At 36.8% G+C, this 22,513-nt stretch overlaps 1 protein-coding gene and 1 pseudogene across 9 annotated transcripts in view; both read right to left on the bottom strand.

Annotated features, from left to right (window-relative positions):
- Tm2d1 (TM2 domain containing 1) overlaps positions 1-22,513 on the bottom strand; it is a 134,738-nt gene that overhangs the window by 107,221 nt on the left and 5,004 nt on the right. For 5 of the 9 annotated variants that reach the window (XR_012449880.1, XM_074079948.1, XM_074079952.1 and 2 more), the window contains exons 3-5: positions 13,592-13,700; positions 8,690-8,781; positions 1,363-1,436 (exon numbers count right to left, since the gene is read on the bottom strand). Coding sequence is in view for 5 of the 9 variants with exons in the window: in XM_074079948.1 (XP_073936049.1) it covers positions 1,363-1,436; positions 8,690-8,781; positions 13,592-13,700 (275 nt within the window). In the remaining 4 variants the exon portion in view is untranslated. Of the gene's footprint in view, positions 1-133; positions 163-1,362; positions 1,437-8,689; positions 8,782-13,591; positions 13,701-22,513 lie in introns of all 9 variants that reach the window. The other 4 variants (XR_012449882.1, XR_012449883.1, XR_012449881.1 and 1 more) reach the window with 2 other exon arrangements.
- Positions 7,569-7,669, bottom strand: LOC141425269 (U6 spliceosomal RNA; annotated as a pseudogene).

The raw sequence follows: 22,513 nt of genomic DNA, 5'->3' as shown, positions 1-22,513 counted from the left end.
AAGCAAGGAAAGAACCTAGCATGAAAATATTAGGTATATTGTTGGGTTTCAAACACACTTTGAATTCTGGGTATCTTAACTTGATGAATTCCAATAATACTTTAAATTTCTTGAAGCATACATGCACAGGTACCTTAGCCTCTTCATGCCTGCTTGCCTGTCCTGCAGTTAAAGAAGGCAGGATATTTGGTTAGGCATATGTTTATGAGTAAAGGCAGGAAAATTCCAACTTTAAAACCAAATATTTTCCTTGTTTAATTCTGGGATCTTATTGGTCCATATGATGCCTCCTCCTAACAGTATGGTACCAAAATCTCTTAAATTTCAACTTTCCTTTTTAGTGTAATAATAATATCAAGCAGCCAGAATTGAAGAGTGGAAATGATGGATGAGAAAGCAGAGCAAAACAGACGATTTAAATGCACACTGACACCCTCCCTGAAGACATTAGGTGCTCCATGAATGCTTGTTAAAGTACTATTTGGCAATATTTGTTGTGAAATTCATCTCTTTCTCAAAGTTTAGAATCCTCATGAATTAAGCACCAGTTTAGTGCACCGTAAGACATATGGGACACTTTTAAGCGCTTAAGGATAGTATCTCACAAACTATGCTTGCCCGTCCCCACTGTAACAGGAGAAAGTGAGGTAGAAACAGATAAACATCAAGAGAGTATGGAACATGTTTGTTTGTATGGACTTGATCTTGCTTGAGGCTAGCCCCTTGTCCCAGACATTCTAAGGAGCATTCATACATTCCTTTTTTCTTTTTCCGTAAAGTTGCTTGATTTTAGTTTCTGTAATTTGCAATCAGCAGAGTATTAGTATAGAGTAGCTGTCTAGTGCAAAAGAAATTCTTATTTAGAACACCTTGATGTTCATGTGTGTATCTGTGTCCTGTCAATGTCCTATTACTGTAATTGACAAGGCAAAAAAAAAAATGACTTTAGGCAAATAAACAGTAACTTTGAGAAATAACCACAATCCTTCTTGCAGACTCAATACACACTATAAAGATCCTGAAAAGTTCCTTGATAAATCTCTAATTCAGTTGAACTCATATCTACAAAGCACATGTGAGCATGGAATCCTTTTTTTTTATGAATATCTTGCATCTTTTAGAACCACAGTTTAGGAAATGCTTATTAGAAACATGACTATGAATCCCTTAGATTTGGCATCTGAAGAAAACATTCCTATCTGCTTCCTAATATATCTAATTTTGGGGGAGTGTAGGGGACAGTGTGGTATTGGGAATTGAACTTAGGGCTTCTACTTGTTAGGCAGGCTGTCATACCTCTAGCCCCTAAAAATTTATTCTGAATATAAAAGTAGTTGACATTTCAAATTGAAACCAACTTACCTGCATTGAGATAAGAATGAAATCAATTAGGCTCCCAATTCCACAAAATCCTACAGTGCAAAACTTTAACAAACCTAGAAAAGAAACTAAAGTCATTTACAATCTGGAAACTCTTATAAATATTAACAAACTTTTCCATGTTCTAATAAATCATAATATATGCCATAAACTCTAGTTATAATATGAAAAGCAATACTTTAAAAATAATATTTACATATATGATCATATATATACACATAATACATACACAAATATATACACAACACATACATACATATACATGGTGAGGGAGAGAACAAAACTGTATAAGCAATTCTGATGGGACTATGGGAGGATGTGGAGGGAAATGTTAAAAGAGAATGAAAAATATTGAAACAGCCTATCTATATATGAATGTAATATAATGTACTGTACTCTATGCTGTTGAATATTAGGGGAGCATGGTAACAGAGAAAGAGTAAGTAATGGGGGGGGTTAGTTTGATTAAAGCAATGAAATATACAGGCCTGAAGTAACAAGGCAAAACCCCCTTGGTCCATCAATATACACTGAAAAAACAAATGAAGCGCAGAGGGGTAAAGCATGTCCTTTCCAGGGATGGGTACCAGCAGGAGGGGAGTGGGCACAAGGAAAGGGTGAATGAGATGAATATGGTGGATGCATTTTGTATTCATATGTGAAAATGGAACAATGAAACCTACTGAAATTGTTCTAAGAAGGGAGGGAGGAAAAGAATGATGGAAGGGATATATAAATATCGAAATGTATCCCTGTACAAGTATTATATGCTAATAAAAATTTTAAAATAAATCATCAAATCTTTACCTAAAAACATAGGAAAATTTAAAGGATTCTTACATATAGAAAAACCACAAATAGGGCTGGTGGAATGGCTCAAGTGGTAGCGTACCTGCCTAGCAAGCATGAGGCCCTGAGTTCAAACTCCTGTACCACAAAAAAGTTATTTAATGAATTAATAAATTATAAATTCATTTATTTCACTAAATAAAAGAATTAATAAATTATAAATTCATTTATTTCACTAAATAAAAGAATTTATAAATTAATAAACATTAATAACTGAAAGAAAAATTCAGTGTAACCTTACAAAACGCTTTCTTTCTTTCTTTTTTATGGTGAGACTAGGGTTTGAACTCAGGGCCTCATGCTTGCTGGGCAGGTGCTCTACATGAACCACACCCCAACCCCTTTTTGTTTTGAGTATTTTCTTTTTATAAAAACTATTTTTCAAAAGTAAGATAAACCTTTTTTGCCAAAATAAAAAAAAAATTTTTTTTCTTTTTATCATATTGTTGCTGTACTGGGGATATAATGTACAAAAATGCTTATAACATATCTTAGTTAAATTCACCTCCTTTTCAGTATTTTTGAGATAGGGTCTCATAAACTATTTGCCCAGGCTGACTTCAAGCCAGATACTCCTGATCTCTGCCTCCTGAGTAGCTAGGATTATAGGCATGAGCCACCAGCACCTGGCACAAAATTTCTGAAGACTATAAATCTTTAAGAATAAATATTTAAATCTTAGTATATCAATGGACTGAGGGTGTAGCTCAGTGAGCTTGCTGGGAGACCCTGGGTTTCCCAGCATCATAAAACCAAACAAAACAACTCAGTATACCAGAGTTACAAGACATCTTTTAGTACTAAATTCCTTATTGATTTAATAAGACTCAATACATTACATGATTCAAATTTTGATTTAGAGTGGGAAGTTTTAATGTATAAATGGTCATGCCACAAAAAATAATTAGGGAAAACACTGACCTTGCTGTAAAAACTGCAAAATTTGATTAGTAATCCAATTACCTATAATTTACCCTAGACTTTTTCTTAAGAATCTCTTCTTTATTAACTCTGTAGTCAAAACCAACACTTGTGCTGAATATCAAGTATACTTTTATCCTTGGTCCTAACCCAAGAACTAGGATACTAATAAAATAGGTGATAATAGAACATCAAATCTAGGATGTATACAAGGATATAACCCCAAAACATGACGACTGTTAAGAGGCAAGAATGGGGGGAGGATGATGGGAGGGAGCAGGATGAGCAATACTTTCTTTTCCTATTTTTAACTCGAGACAAGTCTTACTACATAGCTCAGGCTGACATCAAATTTACAATCATCCTGTGTCAGTCTGCCCAGCTAGCAATCTTTCTTTAGTCTTTAAACTTGAGTTCCTTACAAGTCATTTCATTTGATATACAAAAATAATATGAAACAAGACTCTGTGAAAAGGTAGCTCCAAAATCGACTACAAATATTAACTAAAAAATGTAAGAATATGATGAGATTACCTCCTACATACAAGCTGAATTTTGCCTTCAGCTTTCTTCCACTTACTACCTCCTTAATTTATTGTTTATTCATTTATATATATATATATATATATATATATATGCATTGTTTGGGCCATCTCTCCCCATCTTCTGCCCCCCTCCACTCTCCCTAACTCCCTAACATTTTATCTTTGCTTGCTATCTGTCTCATGGAAGCCCTCCCTGGGCAGTGACTTCTATTTTGCTTATTCCTTCACTCTTAGTGCCTACAACACTGCATGAGACAGAGGGTCCATATCTACTGAATAAAGGGCTAAATCCTCTCATATTTCTGTTTCCTAAACACCTCCATCATTTTACCTATTTTAAATAATAACTCCTGACTTTTTTTCATTAGTTGTCTAAAGAAACTTATCCATTGAGATTTTATCCACTCAGTATATTTTATATTTTGAAAATATATCCTTTTTCACATAGCATTTTAGCATAAATCTGGAAATACCATAGTTCCCCTTTAATTTGTTCTTTAAAAAAAGAATACTAAGAATAGTTCAAAAAAGTTTTGCTTTCATTGCTCATCTATGAATGAAAAGCAACCATGAGCTAAGGCCTTTGTCTTAGTTTTGCCATCTTCCAAGGACGTTCTTCCAGTACCCTTCTGGTACATTTTCTCATATTCAGCTACTTCTTCGCAGAAGCCTTCCTTGACCTGCTGTGTAAAGCAGCCTGTGCTCCTCCCACCACCCAAAGCTCTGTCACTTCTTTCTTGCTTCTTTCCTTTCCAGCCTGATTGTGAATCTGTTAACAGGCAGGGTTCCTTTCCTTACTCAGTGGGTTCCTTTGTTCACTCATCTTCCTTCGTCTTCTGCAGTGTAAATTCCTAATGCAGAAGTACCATCTGTCTTACTCATGTAGATGCCCTGAGCAATACCTGACAGACTCCAAGAGTTTGATGGATACTTGTTATATGAATATAAAAATTGGAAACAATCTAAGTATTCAGTAGGGAAAGACTGTCTCAAAAAATTAAGGTATATGTAACAACAGAACAGAATACTATGCATCATTTAAGACAATGATACAGAAGTACAGCTGCTGGCAAAAGAAATGTGAGAACACTCAAAATACAGTAAAATGATTCCATCATGAAAATCTGGAAATTCTACAGCTAAATCCCTGTCCTCCCTCCTTGCCTGTCCCTCTCTCTCTCCCTTGGAAATATAAATTAAGAGTGCTTCACAAAAATGAACACGAGAAGTCTCTGTTAAAATAAAATATTAGAAGGCCAAGCATGTTGGCTCACATCTATAACCCCAGCTACATGGGAAGTGGCGATCATGAGGATTGAGACTTGAGGCTAGCCCAGGCAAATAGTTAGCGAGACCCCATCTCAATCAATAGGCAGATGTGGTGGTTTGTGCCTGTGGTCCCAGCTATGTAGGAGTTGTAGGTAAGAGGAGCACAGTATAAGGGCAGCCCCAAGCAAAAACGTGAGACCCTAGCTGACAACTAAAATAAAATGGGGCTAGGACATGGCTCACATGGCAGAGCTCGTGACTAGCAAGCATGAGGTCCTGAGTTCAAACCCCAATACTGCCAAAAAAAAAGACTAAATCTTAGATAAGGTAATGATAATTGCATTTGGAAATCTGGTAAACATTGTACAACCCTGGAGTAGAGCACATTTAAAGGAACTACCAAAGAGGTCCCAGATGATACTTAAAATTTAAGCAATTTACAAGCTAATATATAGTGACAGAAAGTAGATTAGTGCCTGTAAGGGAAAGAGGTGGGACATAGAGGGATAAAAAGCAGGGATTAAGTTGGGGGGGGAGGATGAGGAAGCTTTTGGGAATGGTGGATATGGTCATCTTGAATATGATTATTTGATTATTTCAATGTGGCATGTTTAACGAATGTCAAATTTATTTGGGTCTGGGGATGTAACTCAATGGTAAAGGTGTGTGTGTAGAATGTACAAGGCCCTTAGTTCAAGCCCTAGCATCCCAAAAAAAGTGGGGGAGAACACAGATGTTCTCTTTTGGAAGGTCTTCTCTAATGGCCCAAGGATGAAATTAAAGTCATTCTTAGAAGTTCCTCTAGCACTGCCTTAACTCTCAGCATAGCAAATATCCCAGAGTTCGATTTATTGTCTATTTGTCTGTCTTCCCCTGTCTTTCTGGCAACGACTTGAAGTAGGCTGTCATAATGCCTAGCCTAAACTAGGTATTCAATATGACTACTAAAGAAACAAACTATATCCACTATAACTCATCTTATCTATTAATACACACTGATCAACTTGGACACATTCCATGTGACACTAAAACCAGTAGCAACTATTATGCTATGGAATTCATTATTTGGTATTTGCAAATACCAAAGTAGACTTTTTCTTTTTCAGTATTAGAAGGTTGAGAATGTAGCTCAGTGGTAGAACACTTGCCTAACACATGAGGCCTTGGGTTCAAGACAGAAAAAAAAGGCAGTTCTAAAGAACACTGTTTCTCTTTCTTCCTAACCTTTTAAAAACATTTTAAAAGCTAGAAATACTTCCAAAAAAATGTATCGTCCATTCCTACTAAAGAGGACATAATAAAATACAAGAAATGTCAAAAGACTTGGCTGGACTGTAACGACCACCATATCATGTTTCTTTCTCCTTATAAACTTAAGTTTCTCTATCCATCCATCATCTAATGACTAAATGTTTTTTATACTGGCAATTCAGAGGCTTTCTGTGCATATGACAGTTTTCAGCTGTATTAAGGAAAAGTACAGTTGCTCTACCAAATGGCACTACTATTCAGGCAAAGACTATGGCATCAACCTCTTTTAGCTCTCTCTGACACAAGTCTTTCTTCATGTTAAGCCATTATTCACAATTCCACCAATATTAATATTGCTGAAATATAAATTTGATTATGACACTTTGCTTAAAGATTTTAATTTCCAAGTGGAGACACAATGATGGAAGCTCAAGGCAAACTTGGCAAAAGCTAGAAAGACCCTGTCTCAAAACTAAAACAGGTGTAATGCCAATAATCCCAGCTGTGCAGGAGATGAGGTAAGAGACTGCAGTTTGAGCACAAGACCCTGTCTGAAAAACAAACTAAAAGCAAAGGGACTGGAGGCATGCTTAAGTGGTAGAGTGCTTGCCTAGGAAACACAAGGCCCTGACTTCAATCCCCAAAACTACAAAAGCCACAAAATTACAGTAACAACAAAACCTCTAATCCCCTCTGCTATCTAAAAGGGTAAAATCCACACTCCATAGCAAGACATTCAAAGCCTTATAATCTGACGATGGGTTACCTCTGCAGTCAGCTTCATATGCTGTCACCATTTTTCTTAAGCCATAGGTAAAACTTTTCTCTTTCTCTTAATGCATACCCATTCTCTTTCATACCCCAAGACCCTGCACATACTGTTCCCTATAATTACTTAAATCTCTAATTTCTTCATCTTTTAAAAGCTGCCTCAAATGTCACCTCTTCTAAGAAGTCTGTCTCCCTTCCCCAAGGCCTCCTGAATTAGTCCCTTTTCTGTGCTTTCAAAGCACTTTGCTATGGTTTTATTTACAGTGCTACATCATAAATTGATCTATCAACATGTTTCACTCTTTTTTTTTGGCAGTACTCAGGGCCTTTTGCATGCTAGGAAAGACACTCTACCACCTGCCCTTCTTTGCTTCAGTCATTTTTCCAGATGGGGTCTCTAATTTTTCATTCAGGCTGGCCTCAGACTGCAATTCTCCTGATCTTTGTCTCCCATCCCAAGTAGCTGGGATTACAGGCATGATCCACCACACCTGGCTTACTTCACATTTATTTTCTTTTTTACCAATATACACTGTGATCATCATTACTCCTATAGTATTTATATGGTCTTTTTGTTTTTTTTTTAAACTTGGAACTTTCACAGATTTGTGCGTAATCCTCACACAGGGGCCATGTTAATCTTGTCTATCATTCCAGTTTAAGTACTGCTTTAGTGAATACTGCAGCTATTTTCTTTGAAAGAAATGTCTGGTTACTAAAAAAAGTAGTCATACAGTACTTTAAACTTTGACTTTTATTTATGAACTTTACATTCAGTTTTAGGTATGGATTTCAGAAACATACCTCCCACTACCCCACAGTGAAGATTCCTCTTTGCAATCTCTACACTGGCTCAGTGAAGGACAAATAAGACAGTAGAGTACTGTAGTAAACAAAGCACGATCTCTGGAGCCAGGAGATTTGGGTTCAAATTAAAGCAACTTGCTAAGTAGCCTTGGATAAATATTTCATGCTCATGACAATTTCCTGATCTACAAAACAAAGACATGCCTGTGATCCCAGCATTTAAGAGGGCAAGGCAAGAGGAATGAGAGTTAGATGCCACCCTTGGCTACAGAGCAAGACCCTGTCTTAAAACAAACAAACAAACAAAAAAACATTTTAAGGAGGCATATGAAAGTATTGTTTAACAGAAACTATGGCCCAGTGCAAATAGTTCTCATAAGCCTTAGCAACCATAGCAAATGTGCAGACTGAAACTATGGGGAAGATGTGAAGAGGATCCTAATGGGTGATACAAGTCAGGCTCCATCCCAGCTCATGCTGATCACCAAAGTCCAACAGAAATTTGTCCTCCAAGTAACTGTTTCTACTCCCAAGTTAAAGTAACAGAGGATTGGGTAGAGGAAAAAATGTTTTGGAGAGACAGAGGATTTGCATTCATTCATAAAGCCCTTATTGCACATACACAGTGTTCCTGGCACTAGCACTGACAGTTCCAAGTATTGCTGCAAGTGCCTACATTGTCCTGAGTGTGGTTTTCAAAAGGAAAAGTCAGTATTTCTTACTTAAGCTGAATTGTAGAGCTAGCAGAAAGCTCTACATTCACAGAAGAACATTAACTATTCAACTTCAATTTCATGGAATTTACAATATGCAGAGATTTAATCTGTAAGAATACATGTATTTAACCAGATTACAAGTTTCACAAGAATCTTTTTTTTTGGATGAAACATACTCACCCAAGGCAGGATATCCAAGGTAAAATCGATCTGCTCCCAGCCATCCGAGAAAAAGAGACAATGCAACTGCCACTTTGTATGAGTAGCCATTTCTGCGCAGAATTAAAACCTAAGTGTCATATTCATGTATTTCTAACACGTGAACATTTTAGAAAACAAAACTGTGAATTACTACTTATGTGTTAATTGGCTAGTTCATTTCATTAATGCTTTTTGGGTAACTACTATGTCACAAGCACTATTCTAAGCCTTGGGGATATATTAATAAAAACGACAAAGATGCCTAGATTCCTATACCTCGGGAGCTTACATTTTAGTAGCAGCAAGAAAAACCACAAGTATATTTAAAAGATAAATCACATAACTTGTTAGAAAATCATAAATGTTATAGAAACAAACAAAACATGAAGCAGGATGTTTCAGAATGCCAAGGTTATAAGGAATCTGGAATGCCAGAGGCCACTTAAAAGGAGTGATAAGGTAAGCCTCACTAAGAATGTGATATCTGAGCAAAGACCAGAGGGAGGTAAATGATTAAGCCACGTGGAGGGCAAAAGAAAAAGCTGGTGCAAAGGCAGCATATTTTGCAGGTTTCAGGCCTATCAAGGAGGACAGAGTAGCAGGAGTGAGAAAAGAAAAGATTATTAGGGGATGTATAAAGTCAGAAAGGAGAAGCAGATTATACCTTCTATACCACTACTAATACTCTTTTACTCTGAGAGCAATGGGAAGCTACTGCAGGATTTTAAGGTGTGACATGACCTTATCTAGATCTTAAAGTAATCACTCTGGTTGCTGTGCTGAAAATAAAGACTGTAGGGGAATACTGATCAACGATTTCCACAATAATGTCATACAAAAACCACCCCAAAACTTAGTAGCTGACAACAATAAGCTATTATTCTCACACTTGTAGATTGCAGATTGGCTGTGCTTCAACTGACTTTTAAGTTCAACTGGGAGAATCTGCTTCATGCTGAAGTGTGGCTGAGCTTGGATCCAGGCTCTAGATTTAGTTCAAGGCAGTTCAGTCAGAAAAACTTAGTTTTTCTAGGGTTCAAGCTGACAGTATAGCAGCTACGTAGGGTAAATTCCTTGAAGAACATAGCATCAAAATAAAAAAGGAAAGCCAAACCCTACAAGCACACTTAAGCTTCTGTTTGCTTCTCACCTGCTAACATTATAGAGATCAAATTTAGTAACATGCTCAAGCTCTAAATCAATGGAGTGGGACGTTTATGCTACCCAGTTGACTAGGAACAAGAGGGATAAATATTTGCTGAACAAATTCATCTATCTTCTTCTGTACTGGGGCTTCAACTTAGGGCCTTATGCTTGCTAAGCAATTGCTCTACTGTCAGGGTGAATAAAAGGGAAGCCATATTAAAACTGTACCCCTTTCCCCTTGAAGGTGGCTTACTGGAAACGCCACCTGGCCCTAAAGAAAAATAAACCACCACCTTTAGCCGTTTACTAGCAACTCCCCACTTGCTCTAGAAGAATGACCTGCCCTTAAGTTATTATCTCAGGAGCCTCAGAGGGCCAATGAGGATTTTCCCACCCAGTGACCTTCCTGGGACTTCACCACCAACCTGTGGTCTCCAGCTCTCTTGCTGGGGACCCCTCCTCAGGGCTTCTTCCTGAATAATAAGCCCTGTGCTGGCACCGAGCTGTCTTCCCATCTATGTATTGTGTGCCTCTTTTCAGTCTAACACTACCACTTGAGCCACACCCTAGTTCTTGCTGAACAAATTCAAACAGGGACAAGAGTTTGAAGGCTATTTCAATAATCCAGGTAGGAATTAATAATGGCTTGACTGGAGTAATAATAAAAGTAGTAGTGAGAAGTGATCAAATTCTGGATATATTCTGAAGTATAGTTAACTAGATTATCCTGAAGTATTAAATTTAGGGTACCAAAAAAAAAAAAAAAAAGAGAGAGAGAAAATAGTAAAGCTAGCACTGAAGATTTTATCCTAAGGAACTAGAAGAACAAGGTAGGAAAAGGCAAGAATGGGTAGATCTTGGAAAATTGGGATGGAAGTTTTAGATATGTGAGTTTGAGATGTTTATCAGACATCCAAGTGGAGTTGTCCAATATAAATAGCTGAATTTGCAAATTTAGAGTATATCTAGGCTGGAGACATACATAAATTGAAGAGTTACAAACATACAGGAAGTATTTAGAGCCATGAGATTACCATGTGAGCATAGACAGATATATTACAACAATGTCTAACTTTATGTGGAGGGCACTGGCACCCTAGGTACACTGAATTAGGGTACCATGATAAAGGTAGAAAAATAAAGAGCCTTTGCAGAAACTCAGGTGGTAATCAAATGGGCAGTAGCAGAAGCAGAAAAAAAAGAAAACTGGCAAATATTAAGAAGCCAGAAGCAAGGAATGAGGGGAAAGGACAAGAATGTCTTCAAGGCACCTGCTTAAGAAACTGGGTAGAAGAGATGCCATTCCCTAAGACAAAGGAGGAAATGATTTGAAGGAAGATGACAGATTCAGTTTTGGAACATACATATATACACACATATATCTGGACTATATAGATGATAACATATCTACAATATATTATATAAGAGAAGCAAAAGGAGTGAATGAATCAAAAAGAAAAACAGGACCAAGGATATAATCTTGGGTAACCCAAGATTTAAAGCAGTAGCAAAGAAACAGGAATCAAAGGAAATGGAAATATACTTTGTATTAGAAGCCAAAAAAATAAAATATTTTAAGAGAAAGAAATATGCAATGTTGTAGAAAGATTACAAAATGGATTGTAAAACCATTTATTACTGTAACAAAGAAGGCTGGTGAATTTCAGCATGGCCAAAAGCCATACTGCATTAGACAAAAATAAAAGTTCACAGTCAAGTTAGAAACAACTCAGCCCAGCATGGTGGCACACACTTGTAAGGGAGGGAGGGGGGACGGGAGTGAGGAAAACAGAGAGAAATAAAGAGAAACGAAAACCCTAATCCTTTCAAAAGTTTCGCTGGGAAGGGAAATGAAATTAGAAAATCATGCTAAAGAGTAATCGAAGCATGATATAACAGAGATTGTCTACTTATTTACTGAACCATTTCTCTTCTTCTCATAGATACACAGTTAAACTACATTTCATAGCCAACTTGCAAACTGCACATGGCCAGGAGAATGAAGACAGAAATGTCTGACCCTTAAGAAACATTTTCAAAGGGCTCTCTCTCTTCTCTCCCATCTGTTAGCTGACTAGAAAGGACTCTGAGGACTACAGGAATCAAAGGGCCAAGATGAAAGTACTGGTCCTCTACATAACTATGTGAAACAATCATCACCCTGCTCACATCCCATTCCCAGACCTCCAAGGTAACCCAAATTGGACCAAAATGTGAACAAGAAATAACTTTTGTGTGTGAGTTCGTTGAACTCAGGGCCTCACGCTTGGCAGGAAGGCACTCTACTACTTGAGTCACTGTGAGCACTGAGAAATAACTTTTAGTGTGTTAAACTACTAAAAACCAGAAAACATTTTATAGCCTGTTCCAAGTAATATAGAGGGCAAGAAAAACCAAGGTAAGTGGCTTAGTAATCAGCAGAAAAATCAATCTATAATTTAAAAACCAACTAAGCCATACCTAAGCACTTTGGAAATAATTCCTTTTAACATTTTTCACACTGTAAATGAAAAAATTTGGAGCTCAACAAGGTTAAGTGTTTGCCTTGGGATTATAAAGATAAAAATGTTAAAATCCTCATTAACTCAATGAAGTAGGATCAAAAGGAAAAAGAAAGGACCCTAAGAGCTCTAAGGATTCTGAAAGAAGTTGTAGAAATAGCCAAACAGTGGTTATTTCTTGATAGGACTGCAAATAGGTACCATCAAATAATATGCAGCTATATACAGTTAAAAGGTAGAAATAGTGTTAGCATCTAATAAAAATGTGAAAAAAACCCAAGCTTTTAGTACAAAGCAGAGATATAAGCTTTAGTATAGCAAAAATAAACTTAAATGTCCCTTAAGCAGGACATTTCTAGCAAAATATTTGTCTTACTATATCTAAAACTGATACTTTAGAATTCTGTTTAACATTACCATTCATCATCCATATCTATTATAAGGAATGACACCAAATTTTAAAATGTCTTTAATGTGCAAATCATTAATAATTAGTGCTTTTCTGATATAATACCTAATTGTACTATAGAAAACCCTCAAATTTTAAAAACAAAATTGTTTGTGTTTTTTTTGTTGTTGTTGTTTGTTTTCACTCTATGAGGCAGGGTCTCAATATATAGCCCAGACTGGCCTTGACTCAATAGCCCAAGCTGGCCTCCAAGTGGTGATCCTCTTGCTTCAGTCTCCTGAGCGTTGCGAATACAGGTGGGCATCACCACCTCTGGCAGAAAAACAGAACTTTTTCGAACTCATTTGCTGGCATAAACTGACTGCCCTGAATCAACAAGGCCTACGTCCATTTATAGTCTGTATTTATCCCACACAATGAACTCGGCTCTACTTGGTTGCTGAACTACGTTATAAAAATATATGCAGACTTAAAGAAGAGATTTTCTTGGTGTACATCTGTGATCCCAGCTACTTAAGAAGCCAAGGCAGGAAGACTGCAAATTCAAGGATAACTTAAACGGATAACTTATGGCAACTCTGTCACAAAATAAATTAAAAAGGACTGCGGAAGGTTAGCTCAGTGATAAGAGTGTTTGCCTTGCACGCATGAAGCCCTGGGTTCCATCCCAAGGACTAAAAAGGAATTATTTTTTGAGGTTTCATGACACAAGCAAAAAGATAAAATTATATTCACAGAAAGTGTATCTTTATCTCCTTATTCCATGAATGTAAGATACAACACAGGCAAGAAATTTGAAATTTTAAGTTTCAGTCATATACTTACACATTTCGGCAAGATATGGGCCTGAGAAAACCAACTTCATTTCCAGTAAAATGTGTTTCATTGCCACTGAAATCCTTACAAGTTATATTGGGTGCTGGAAAACAAGAGACTAAAGGCAGAAAATGTTAACTGTTTTTTTCAAAGAGCAACAAAGCATACAAAAACATATAAAATTATAATAAACTATCTCCCAATATAACATCTGACATGAGGCTTTAAATAGGAAAAGCTGTATTACTTATGCATTTATGTAAGATAAATGTGAGTGTTTCCTTTTTTATTTTTGAGACAGACTCTTGCTGTTTAACACAGGCTGACCTCAAACCTATTGTCCTCCTGCCTCAGCCTCCTAAGTGATGAGATTACAGGTATGCTCGATTATTCCCAGCTAGAGCAGTCCCTTAAGCCAAAAATACAATAATTTTAAGAATTGCCACCCTGCATTAGATATGTGCAAGGCACGTCTAGTTCAAGCTCTTGTCTCTGATAAAGATAAAAAGGAAGAATTGTACAATATTACTGTCCTTTACTTCATCTCTAGGATGAAGAATACTTGAATTTTTTGTGCATGCAAGGCAAGCACTCTACCACTGAGCTACATCTCCAGCCTTTGGTTTTTTGAGACAGCATCTCACTATGCAGCGCAGGCTGGCCTCAAACTTGCAATTACCCTGCCTCTACTTCCCAAGTATTAATACCTCTATTTTAGTTGGTACCTCATATTATTTTTTTGAATTTTTAAAATTTGTGTTGTACTGGGGATACCATTTTATTTATCTGTTAAATTACTGCAATATAATCTCACTTTATATTTCCAGCTTATATTAACTATTCAAACAGAAAGAAGACACTACAATTGAGCCAAATATTTGGCTCAGAGATTCCTGGTAAGCTTGGTATAAAAAAAAAAAACTTTAAGGGTTATTGTGATATAACTGAAAGAAAAACATGTCAATTCACCTGTAAACCACTGTAGTAATGTGGTTTCATTGATGACAGAAAGGACACAATGTAACAGAGAAGGCTCTCAATAAGAATTTTTACAAACAAGAGGTTTTACACAAAGCTACTTCCTATCCTGACTCCACATATACAGAAGGACATACATGGTGCTAAGGTTTACAAAGAGATGGGGAAAAAGATAGCAGACATTTGATAAGTAGCTGTTTAGCCACCTGCTTTGATACAGGGATAACACTGACTTGTGAATGAATCATTACGTCCCTAAGATTATGTGTTTAGAAAACCTTTCATCTGAGGTTATGCTTTTGACTAGTTATCTGGTAGACAAGTCAAAATTGAGTTTACCAAATGACTGAAATGCTAATATAAATTCCATGTTGCTGGCTAAAAGATCTATATGTTCCAGATCATTTATTTTTAAAATTTATTTATTTTTGCAGTACTAGGGTTTGAACTCAGGGCCTCACACTTACTAGGCAAGCACTCTACCTTCTTAACAGGGGCAATTTTATTCCCCAGAGGACATTAGGTAATATTTGTATACATTTCTGGGTTTTACTACTGGAGGGATGTTACTGGCACATAGTAGGCAGAGATACTACTAAACATCCTACAAGACAGCCTCCCCACAGTGACGATCCAATCCAAAACATCAATAGCACTGAGGCTGAGAAATTCTGCTCTGTATTGCTCTGGTCTTCAAAAAATTTTGCTCATACAACTCCCCCCTCTTTTTTTTAAACTATGCATTCCCACACATCTATTTGACATCTAAAAGTTTTCATCATGAATTAAAATGGTTACAAAAATTATAACACTGCCTTTAAAATTAAAATGCTCTATCATTCTTTATAATGGAATCTAAATACCAAAAATATTTGATAGCCATCACAATCCACCACAGAAAATATGAAAGAGCTCTTTTTCATAACTCAGAAACTTTGCCTCCATTTTAGGAAAGAAAGCACACATAACAGCATCTGTATGGGATGAACTGTGTTGCTCCAAAATATATACTGAAGTCCAAGCACCAAATATCTCAGTAATAAGAATGTGGCCTTATTTGGAAATAGGTTCTTTGCACATATAACTAAGTTAAGATGACATCATCAAGGTAGGGCCTAATGCAATATATAAGGTATCCTTATTTTTTAAAAAAAGGAAATTGGACACATACAAGGGGAGAATGCTGTGAAGATTCACAGGGGGAAGAATGTGATATGAAGAGGGAAGCAGAGATGGACTGATATAGGGGGAACCATGGAATAGCAAGAATCACTGCCACCAACAAAAGATTAAAAAAATGGCTGGAGGTGTAGCTCAAATGATAGAGCACCTGCCTAGCAAGCAAGCGGCCGTGAGTTCAAATTGAAGTACTACCTAAAAATAAAAATAAAATAAAATAAATTCTCACACAAGATTGGAAGAAGGAAGGAAGGATTCCACTCGCGAACCTGAGGGTGAGCAAGGGCTCTGTCATTTCAGACTTTTGCCATCAGAAATGAATCAGGAAATTTCTGTTGTTTTAGGCCATTCAGTTTGTGGTACTATGTTACATCTGTTTACATCTTAGAAAACTCTGAGCATCCCCAGTAACTCTGCTCATCCCCAGGAGAATAGGTTCCTGTTTACAGACCAATATTTGAATTACTAAGCATGTAAACCAAAGAGATGTCTAGTTTAAAAAGATGATGATTGGTTGATTGCATTATGAAAAAAGATCTATCTGTTGTCTGCAAGAAACATACCTCACTGGCAAAGACACACATGAACTGAAAGTGGAAGGATGGCAAATGATAAAGTAAGGATGTAGAAATCAAAAGCAAGCAGTAGCTATACTCATATCTGACAAAGCAGACTTCAAGCCAGTATTAGTTAGAAGGAATAAAGAAGGTTGCTACCTATTAATAGTGGAACAATCCATCAGAAAATATAATAAATGTAAATTTATATGTACCAAAGGCTGGTGTATAAAATTTCATAAAACAAAACACTATTAGAAATAAAGGGACAGATAGGGCCAGATACAATAGTAGGAGACTTCAATACCTCACTTCCACCAATAAATACATCATCCAGACAAAAAAAAAAAAAAAAAAAAAACCCCAAGAAATGTTCAGAGTTAAAATGCACCACAGAGCAAATGGATTTAATAGACACTTACAGAATATTCTAGCAAACACATGCAGAATACATACTCTTCTCAGCAGCCCATAGAACTTTCTCCAAAACAGATCATATATTAGGTCATAAAGCAAGTTTTAATAAATAAGAGAAAACTACAATAGTATCTTGCTCTTACCTGATAAAAATGGAATAAAACTAGACATAAATACCAAGAGAAATTACAGAAACTGTAAAAACACATGGAAATTGAATAATACATTTTTGAATGATCTGTGGGTAATTGAAGAAATCAGACAGGAAATTAAAAAAATTCCTAAAATCAAATGAAAATACAACATATCAGAAGCTGTGGGATGCAACAAAAGCAGTTCTAAGAGGAACATTTATATCTATGAGTGCCAACATTTAAAAAAATTAGATATCTCAAATAAATAACCTAATGATGTGCTTCAACTTCTTAGAGAAAAAAAGAACAAGCCAAACCCCAAATTAGAATACAGAAAGAAATAATAAAGATCAGGCTGGAAATCAATGGAACAGAGACTAAAAGATAATACAAAGAATCAATGAAACACAGGTGGTCCTTCGAAAAGATAAACCAGACTGACACTTAGCCAAACTAACCAAAAGAAACAGAAGACCAAAATTAATAATTTAGAGGTTACAAAAAGGGGGGGGGGAATATTACAACAAATACAAATGAAACTTCTCAGAGGATAATCAAAGGAATATTTTGGAAACTTATATTCAAACAAACTGGAAAATCTAGAAGAAATGGGCAAGTTTATAGACACATGTGGCTTACCAAAACTGAGCCAAGAAGATATGAAAAACTTAAGCAGATCTATAAAGATCAACGAGATTGAAGCAGTAACAAAGTCTCCCAAATAAAAAAGGGGCCAGGCCAGACAAAATACTGCTGAATTCTACCAGACCTTCAAACAAGAACTAACATAAGTCCTCTTCAAACTATTCCATAAGTCAGAAGAAGAAGGAAGAAATGTTGAACATCCTCAGCCATGAAGGAAACACAAATCAAAACAACACTAAGATTCTATCCACCCAATCAGTCAAATTGACAATCATCAAGAAAATGAACAAGAAATAGTGGCAAGCATGTAGGGGAAAAGGAACCCTCATATAGTGTTGCTGGGAATGTAAACTAATGCAACCATGATGGAAATCAGTATGAAGTTTATCCAAAAACTAAAAATAGACCTACCTTATGACCCTGCTATACCACTCTTGGGGTGGTACAACATTCAAAGGAGTGTAAATCAATACACAAGAGAGATTCCTGCACACCCAGTTTATTGCAGTACTATTCACAATAGCTAAGTTGTGGAATCAGCCAACATATCCAACAACTGATGAATGGATAAAGAAATGTGGTATGTATATATATGTGTGTATATATATATATATATATATACACACACACACACACACACACATACACAAAATGGAGTGCTATTCAGTCATAAAGAACAAAATTATTGTCATTTGCAGCAAAATGGATGGATATGGAGAGCAACATGTTGAGTGAAATAAGCCAAGCTCAAAAAGCCAAATATTGCATGGTTTTGTTTTATGCAGAATCTATAACTAAAATGAGACATGAGCATAAAAGGGGGACTATGGGGGAGGGTAGGGACTCAGCAAGAGGCGGGAACACAGGGTACTAGGGGTAAAGAGGATCAAAGTACATTGCGTATATATAGCATAATGAACAACACCAAATACCATTTCAAAAGAGGAGGTGGATAAGGGAATAAGCTAGTTCCTCCCCACCAGTGCTGGTTGTATCTTCTGGTGACCATCCTAAAACCCCAGGACGTGGACCTATAAGAAGCACACTGAGTTTTACTAGGAGGATCTCAGGGCCCAAATGAAAGGTGAACATGTTCAATGTACACATTACACATCTGTAGAATTATCACAATGAACTCCTCCTGTACTGTTGATATATACTAATAAAAATGCAAAAAGAAAAAGAAAAGAGTAACAAATGCTTGTAAGATTGTGGGAAGGGGGTAAGGACAGGAAGGAAACCTTATACACTGTTGTGAGAATGTATATGTCAAGCAACAATGGAAATCAGTATGAAGAATCCTTAAAAACTAAAAAAAAGGGTCAGACATGGTAGTGCACACTTATAATCCCAAGTACTTGGATGGAGGAGATTGGGAGGATAACAGTTCAAGGCCAGCCCTGGGGGTGGGGAGGAGGGAGTTAGCGAGCTGGGCATGGTGGCAAATATCTGTAACCCAAAATAGACAGGAGGCGTAAGTAGAGGACTGTGGTCAGAGGCTGGCACCAGGCAGCCATATCTGAAAGACCATATCTGAAATATAACTAAAACAAAAAGGGACTGGAGGCCTAACTCAAGCAGTAGAGTGCCTGCCTAGCAAGTGCAAAACCCTGAGTTCAAACTCCAGCACTTCCAAAAAATAAAACTAAAAACAGAACTCCCATAATATCCTACTATACTGCTTTTGGGCATATAGTTGAAGGAATTTAAGTCAACATACAAGAGACTGCATATTCATGTTTATGCCAGCACTGTAGATAATAACCAAGTAAGTTATGGAATCAGCTTAGGTGCCCATCAACATATAAATGGATACACAAAACACAGTACATATACACGACGGAATATTTACTCAGCCATGAAAAAATAAAATGTTATTTGCTAGAAAATGGACAGAACTAGAGACCAATTTAAGTAAAAGATACCAGACTCATAAAAATAATTTCTGAGCACATTTTCTCTCATATGTGGAATCTAGATCTGAAAAGAGAAAAAAAAGGTCATAAACAAAAAAGAGGGACTGCTGAGGGGAGAGGGGACCATTGGCAGGTGGGAGTGAGAACAGAAAGAATTAAAGGGGAAAATACAATCAAATACATTATATGCACATATGAAAAGGTCATAATGAAGTATATGTATGAACATATCACAATGAAACTCCTCATTATGTACTATTAATATACACTATTAAAATAACTAAAAATTCAAACAATTTGCCTTGATAAGTAGCATCTCACTTTCCATGAAGTGACCTGTGAGCTACAAGGATGTCCATTAAGTACTGGCTCTTCTCACACTACTGCTTTAAATCTTCTGTCCTCAAACAGAGAACTGAATCATACAGCATAGAATTCTATTACTAATTTTGGACAATTTTTCTCTGTTATCACCTTGCTGTTATAGTTTGAATCTGAAATGCTTGCTGAAGAATCATTTGTTAAAAGACTTGGTTGTCAGCTCATGGGCTTTGGGGAGGTGACCGGATCATGAGGGAACTAACTTCATTAGTGGACTCATCCATTGATGAGTTCATGAACTATTAGGTGTTGGGCCTGCATTCAGGAAGTAGGTCACTGGGGTGTGCCCTTTTTTTTTTTTTTGGTGGGACTGGGGGTTGAACTTAGGGCTTCACACTTGCAAAGCAAGCACTCTATTGCTTGAGCCATACCTTCAGTCATTTGCTCTCGCTATTTTGAAGATGGGGTCTTGTGAACTACTTGGCCGGGCTGGCCTCAAACCATGATCCTTCTGATCTCAGCCTCCCAAGTAGCTAGGATTATAGACGTGAGTCACCAGTGCCCAGCCTGGGGTGTGAGTTTGAAGGGTACATCTTGTCCCTGGTTCCTCCCTTTCTCTGCTCTCTAGCTGCTAAAGATGAGGACCTTTCCTCCACTATGTCCTTCCACCATTATGTTTCTACCTTGCCACAAGACTCAAAGCAATGAAGCCAGCCAACCATGGACTGAGACTTTTGAGCCTGTGTGCTAAAATAAATCTTTCCTGTTTTACATTGCTTATTTGGGGTATTACATCATAGTAATGGAAAACTGACACACGTTTTCTCAGTTTGAAATTGTCACTTTCTTGTCATACAGCCTTGTTAGACCTTCCTGCAGACTGTCTTAAAATCAGGTCTTCAAGAGATAGCTGCAATACAGAACATTAATTATGATTCCAGTTGGGGTTATTTTTAAACATATCCACCTAATACAGTGCATTGTTTTCTGAGATGACAGTTTTCTATTCAAATTTTTTCTTTTTGATGCTGGGGATCAAGCCCAGGGTCTCAGTCATACTAGACTTACCAGAATAAAGGAAAAACCACATTGTTACAAAGATTTTAAAGAAGTATGACACAAGTATGTTTATATGGAGGCATAAAAATTAAATACTTCAGAGAAAATGGACAGGCTTCTGCTCTCAGTATACACAGCAATGAATGACAATAAAAAAAGAATACTGAAACTGGTTTGTTTGAATTGATCAAGAACTCCAAAGAACAGGGCTATGGAATTGGAGAGGACCTGGATTTAAGTCCAAACTCTATCACTTAGTGTGTTCCTTAGGACAAGTTACAAAATCTTTCTAAATTTCGTTCTCCACCTATGAAACAGAGATAACTTTTGTAATGCTATTATATATGTATTAAAAGTATGTGGCATGTAAAACACAGTGCTTGGTTAGAGAAAGTACTCAAGAAGTGTTAATTTCCTCACTTTAGGAAATTAGAGAAATTCAACAATAAGAAGACTAATAGAGAAAGAACCTGACACGAGAATGAATAATATAACATTGTGAGTGGCTACAGAATTAATGTAAAAAATTTGTGTTAACTAGTAGACACAATTAAGCAACATGTTGTAAGCTTGAAAGCTATTCAATTTACAGTTTTCTTACAAAAAGGTTTAGTCCTGGCCAATATTTGGATTTAGATGGCATATATTCAAGCCAATAACAACACACTATTTCTTGAAGCAGCACTATATTTTAAATGTAGAAATGTTAAACTAGAGAACTCTATATTCTGCTCCCAGGCTCAGTCACTGGTCCCTCCACTTCAACTTGGCAAAACTATTCAGCCCTGCAGAATCCAAGCAATGCATGGAGTCCCCAGTTGCCATTTCCCAGAAGTATGCTGGACAGAATGAGAACATCACTTTCCAAGAGGGAGTTGCTAAATTTCATGAATACAGAACTGGCTGCCTTCACAAAGAACCAGAAGGACACAGGTGTCCTTGATTTCATAAAGAACCAGGACAGAGGCTGAAACTAGCCTTCAACAGTTTTGGCAAACTGATCTGCAAGAATTTCTTAAATCTTATTGTCGTCTTGGCAATGGCTTTCCATGACTCCTTTCTCAAGGCTACCCAGAAACATATCTGAGGCCCTGTGCAGCTGGTCTCCCAACTTATCCCTCTAACTACCAATTTATCACCTCCTCCTCACAGTCCCACATGTACCCTGAGCCCAGGACACCTACTATTATTCCATGCAAGTCACACCTACAGGCAGGAATAAAACAATCTTATTTGTTATTTTTGTGTGTGTATATAAGTGTTTGTGTTTGTACATGGTACTGGGGATCAAACCCAGGTCCTCACTAAGCTATATCCCCAAACCAAAAATATCTGTTTTAAACACATACACATACACACACTAAAACTGAATAAACTAACCAGCCAATGAAGTTTCCCTAGTACTAATCCATAAAATAAAAGGATCAGACTGGATACAATTTCTTTAACAGGTTATTCTATGTTGACTAGCTCCATACACATGCCAATCTAGCATTCAGATGAAAATAACAGCTAGAGATCAAGTTGGCAAGAGCCAACCCCATCTTTACATTTTCCAGCATTAAAACACAGCTCTCCTCTGGCCAGAATGACTAACGGATGATAAATCCATGGGAAGAGTTTGATGAGGAATAGGATATTAGACTAGTCTTAATGAGCTGCTCCATATACTCTTTATTAGTTGCAAAGGAAAAGATATTAATTACGCAGTAGAAAACCTGAGTA

Source organism: Castor canadensis, chromosome 7, assembly GCF_047511655.1.
Source record: "Castor canadensis chromosome 7, mCasCan1.hap1v2, whole genome shotgun sequence".
NCBI lineage: Eukaryota > Metazoa > Chordata > Mammalia > Rodentia > Castoridae > Castor > Castor canadensis.
This window is presented reverse-complemented; position numbering and strand designations above follow the sequence as displayed.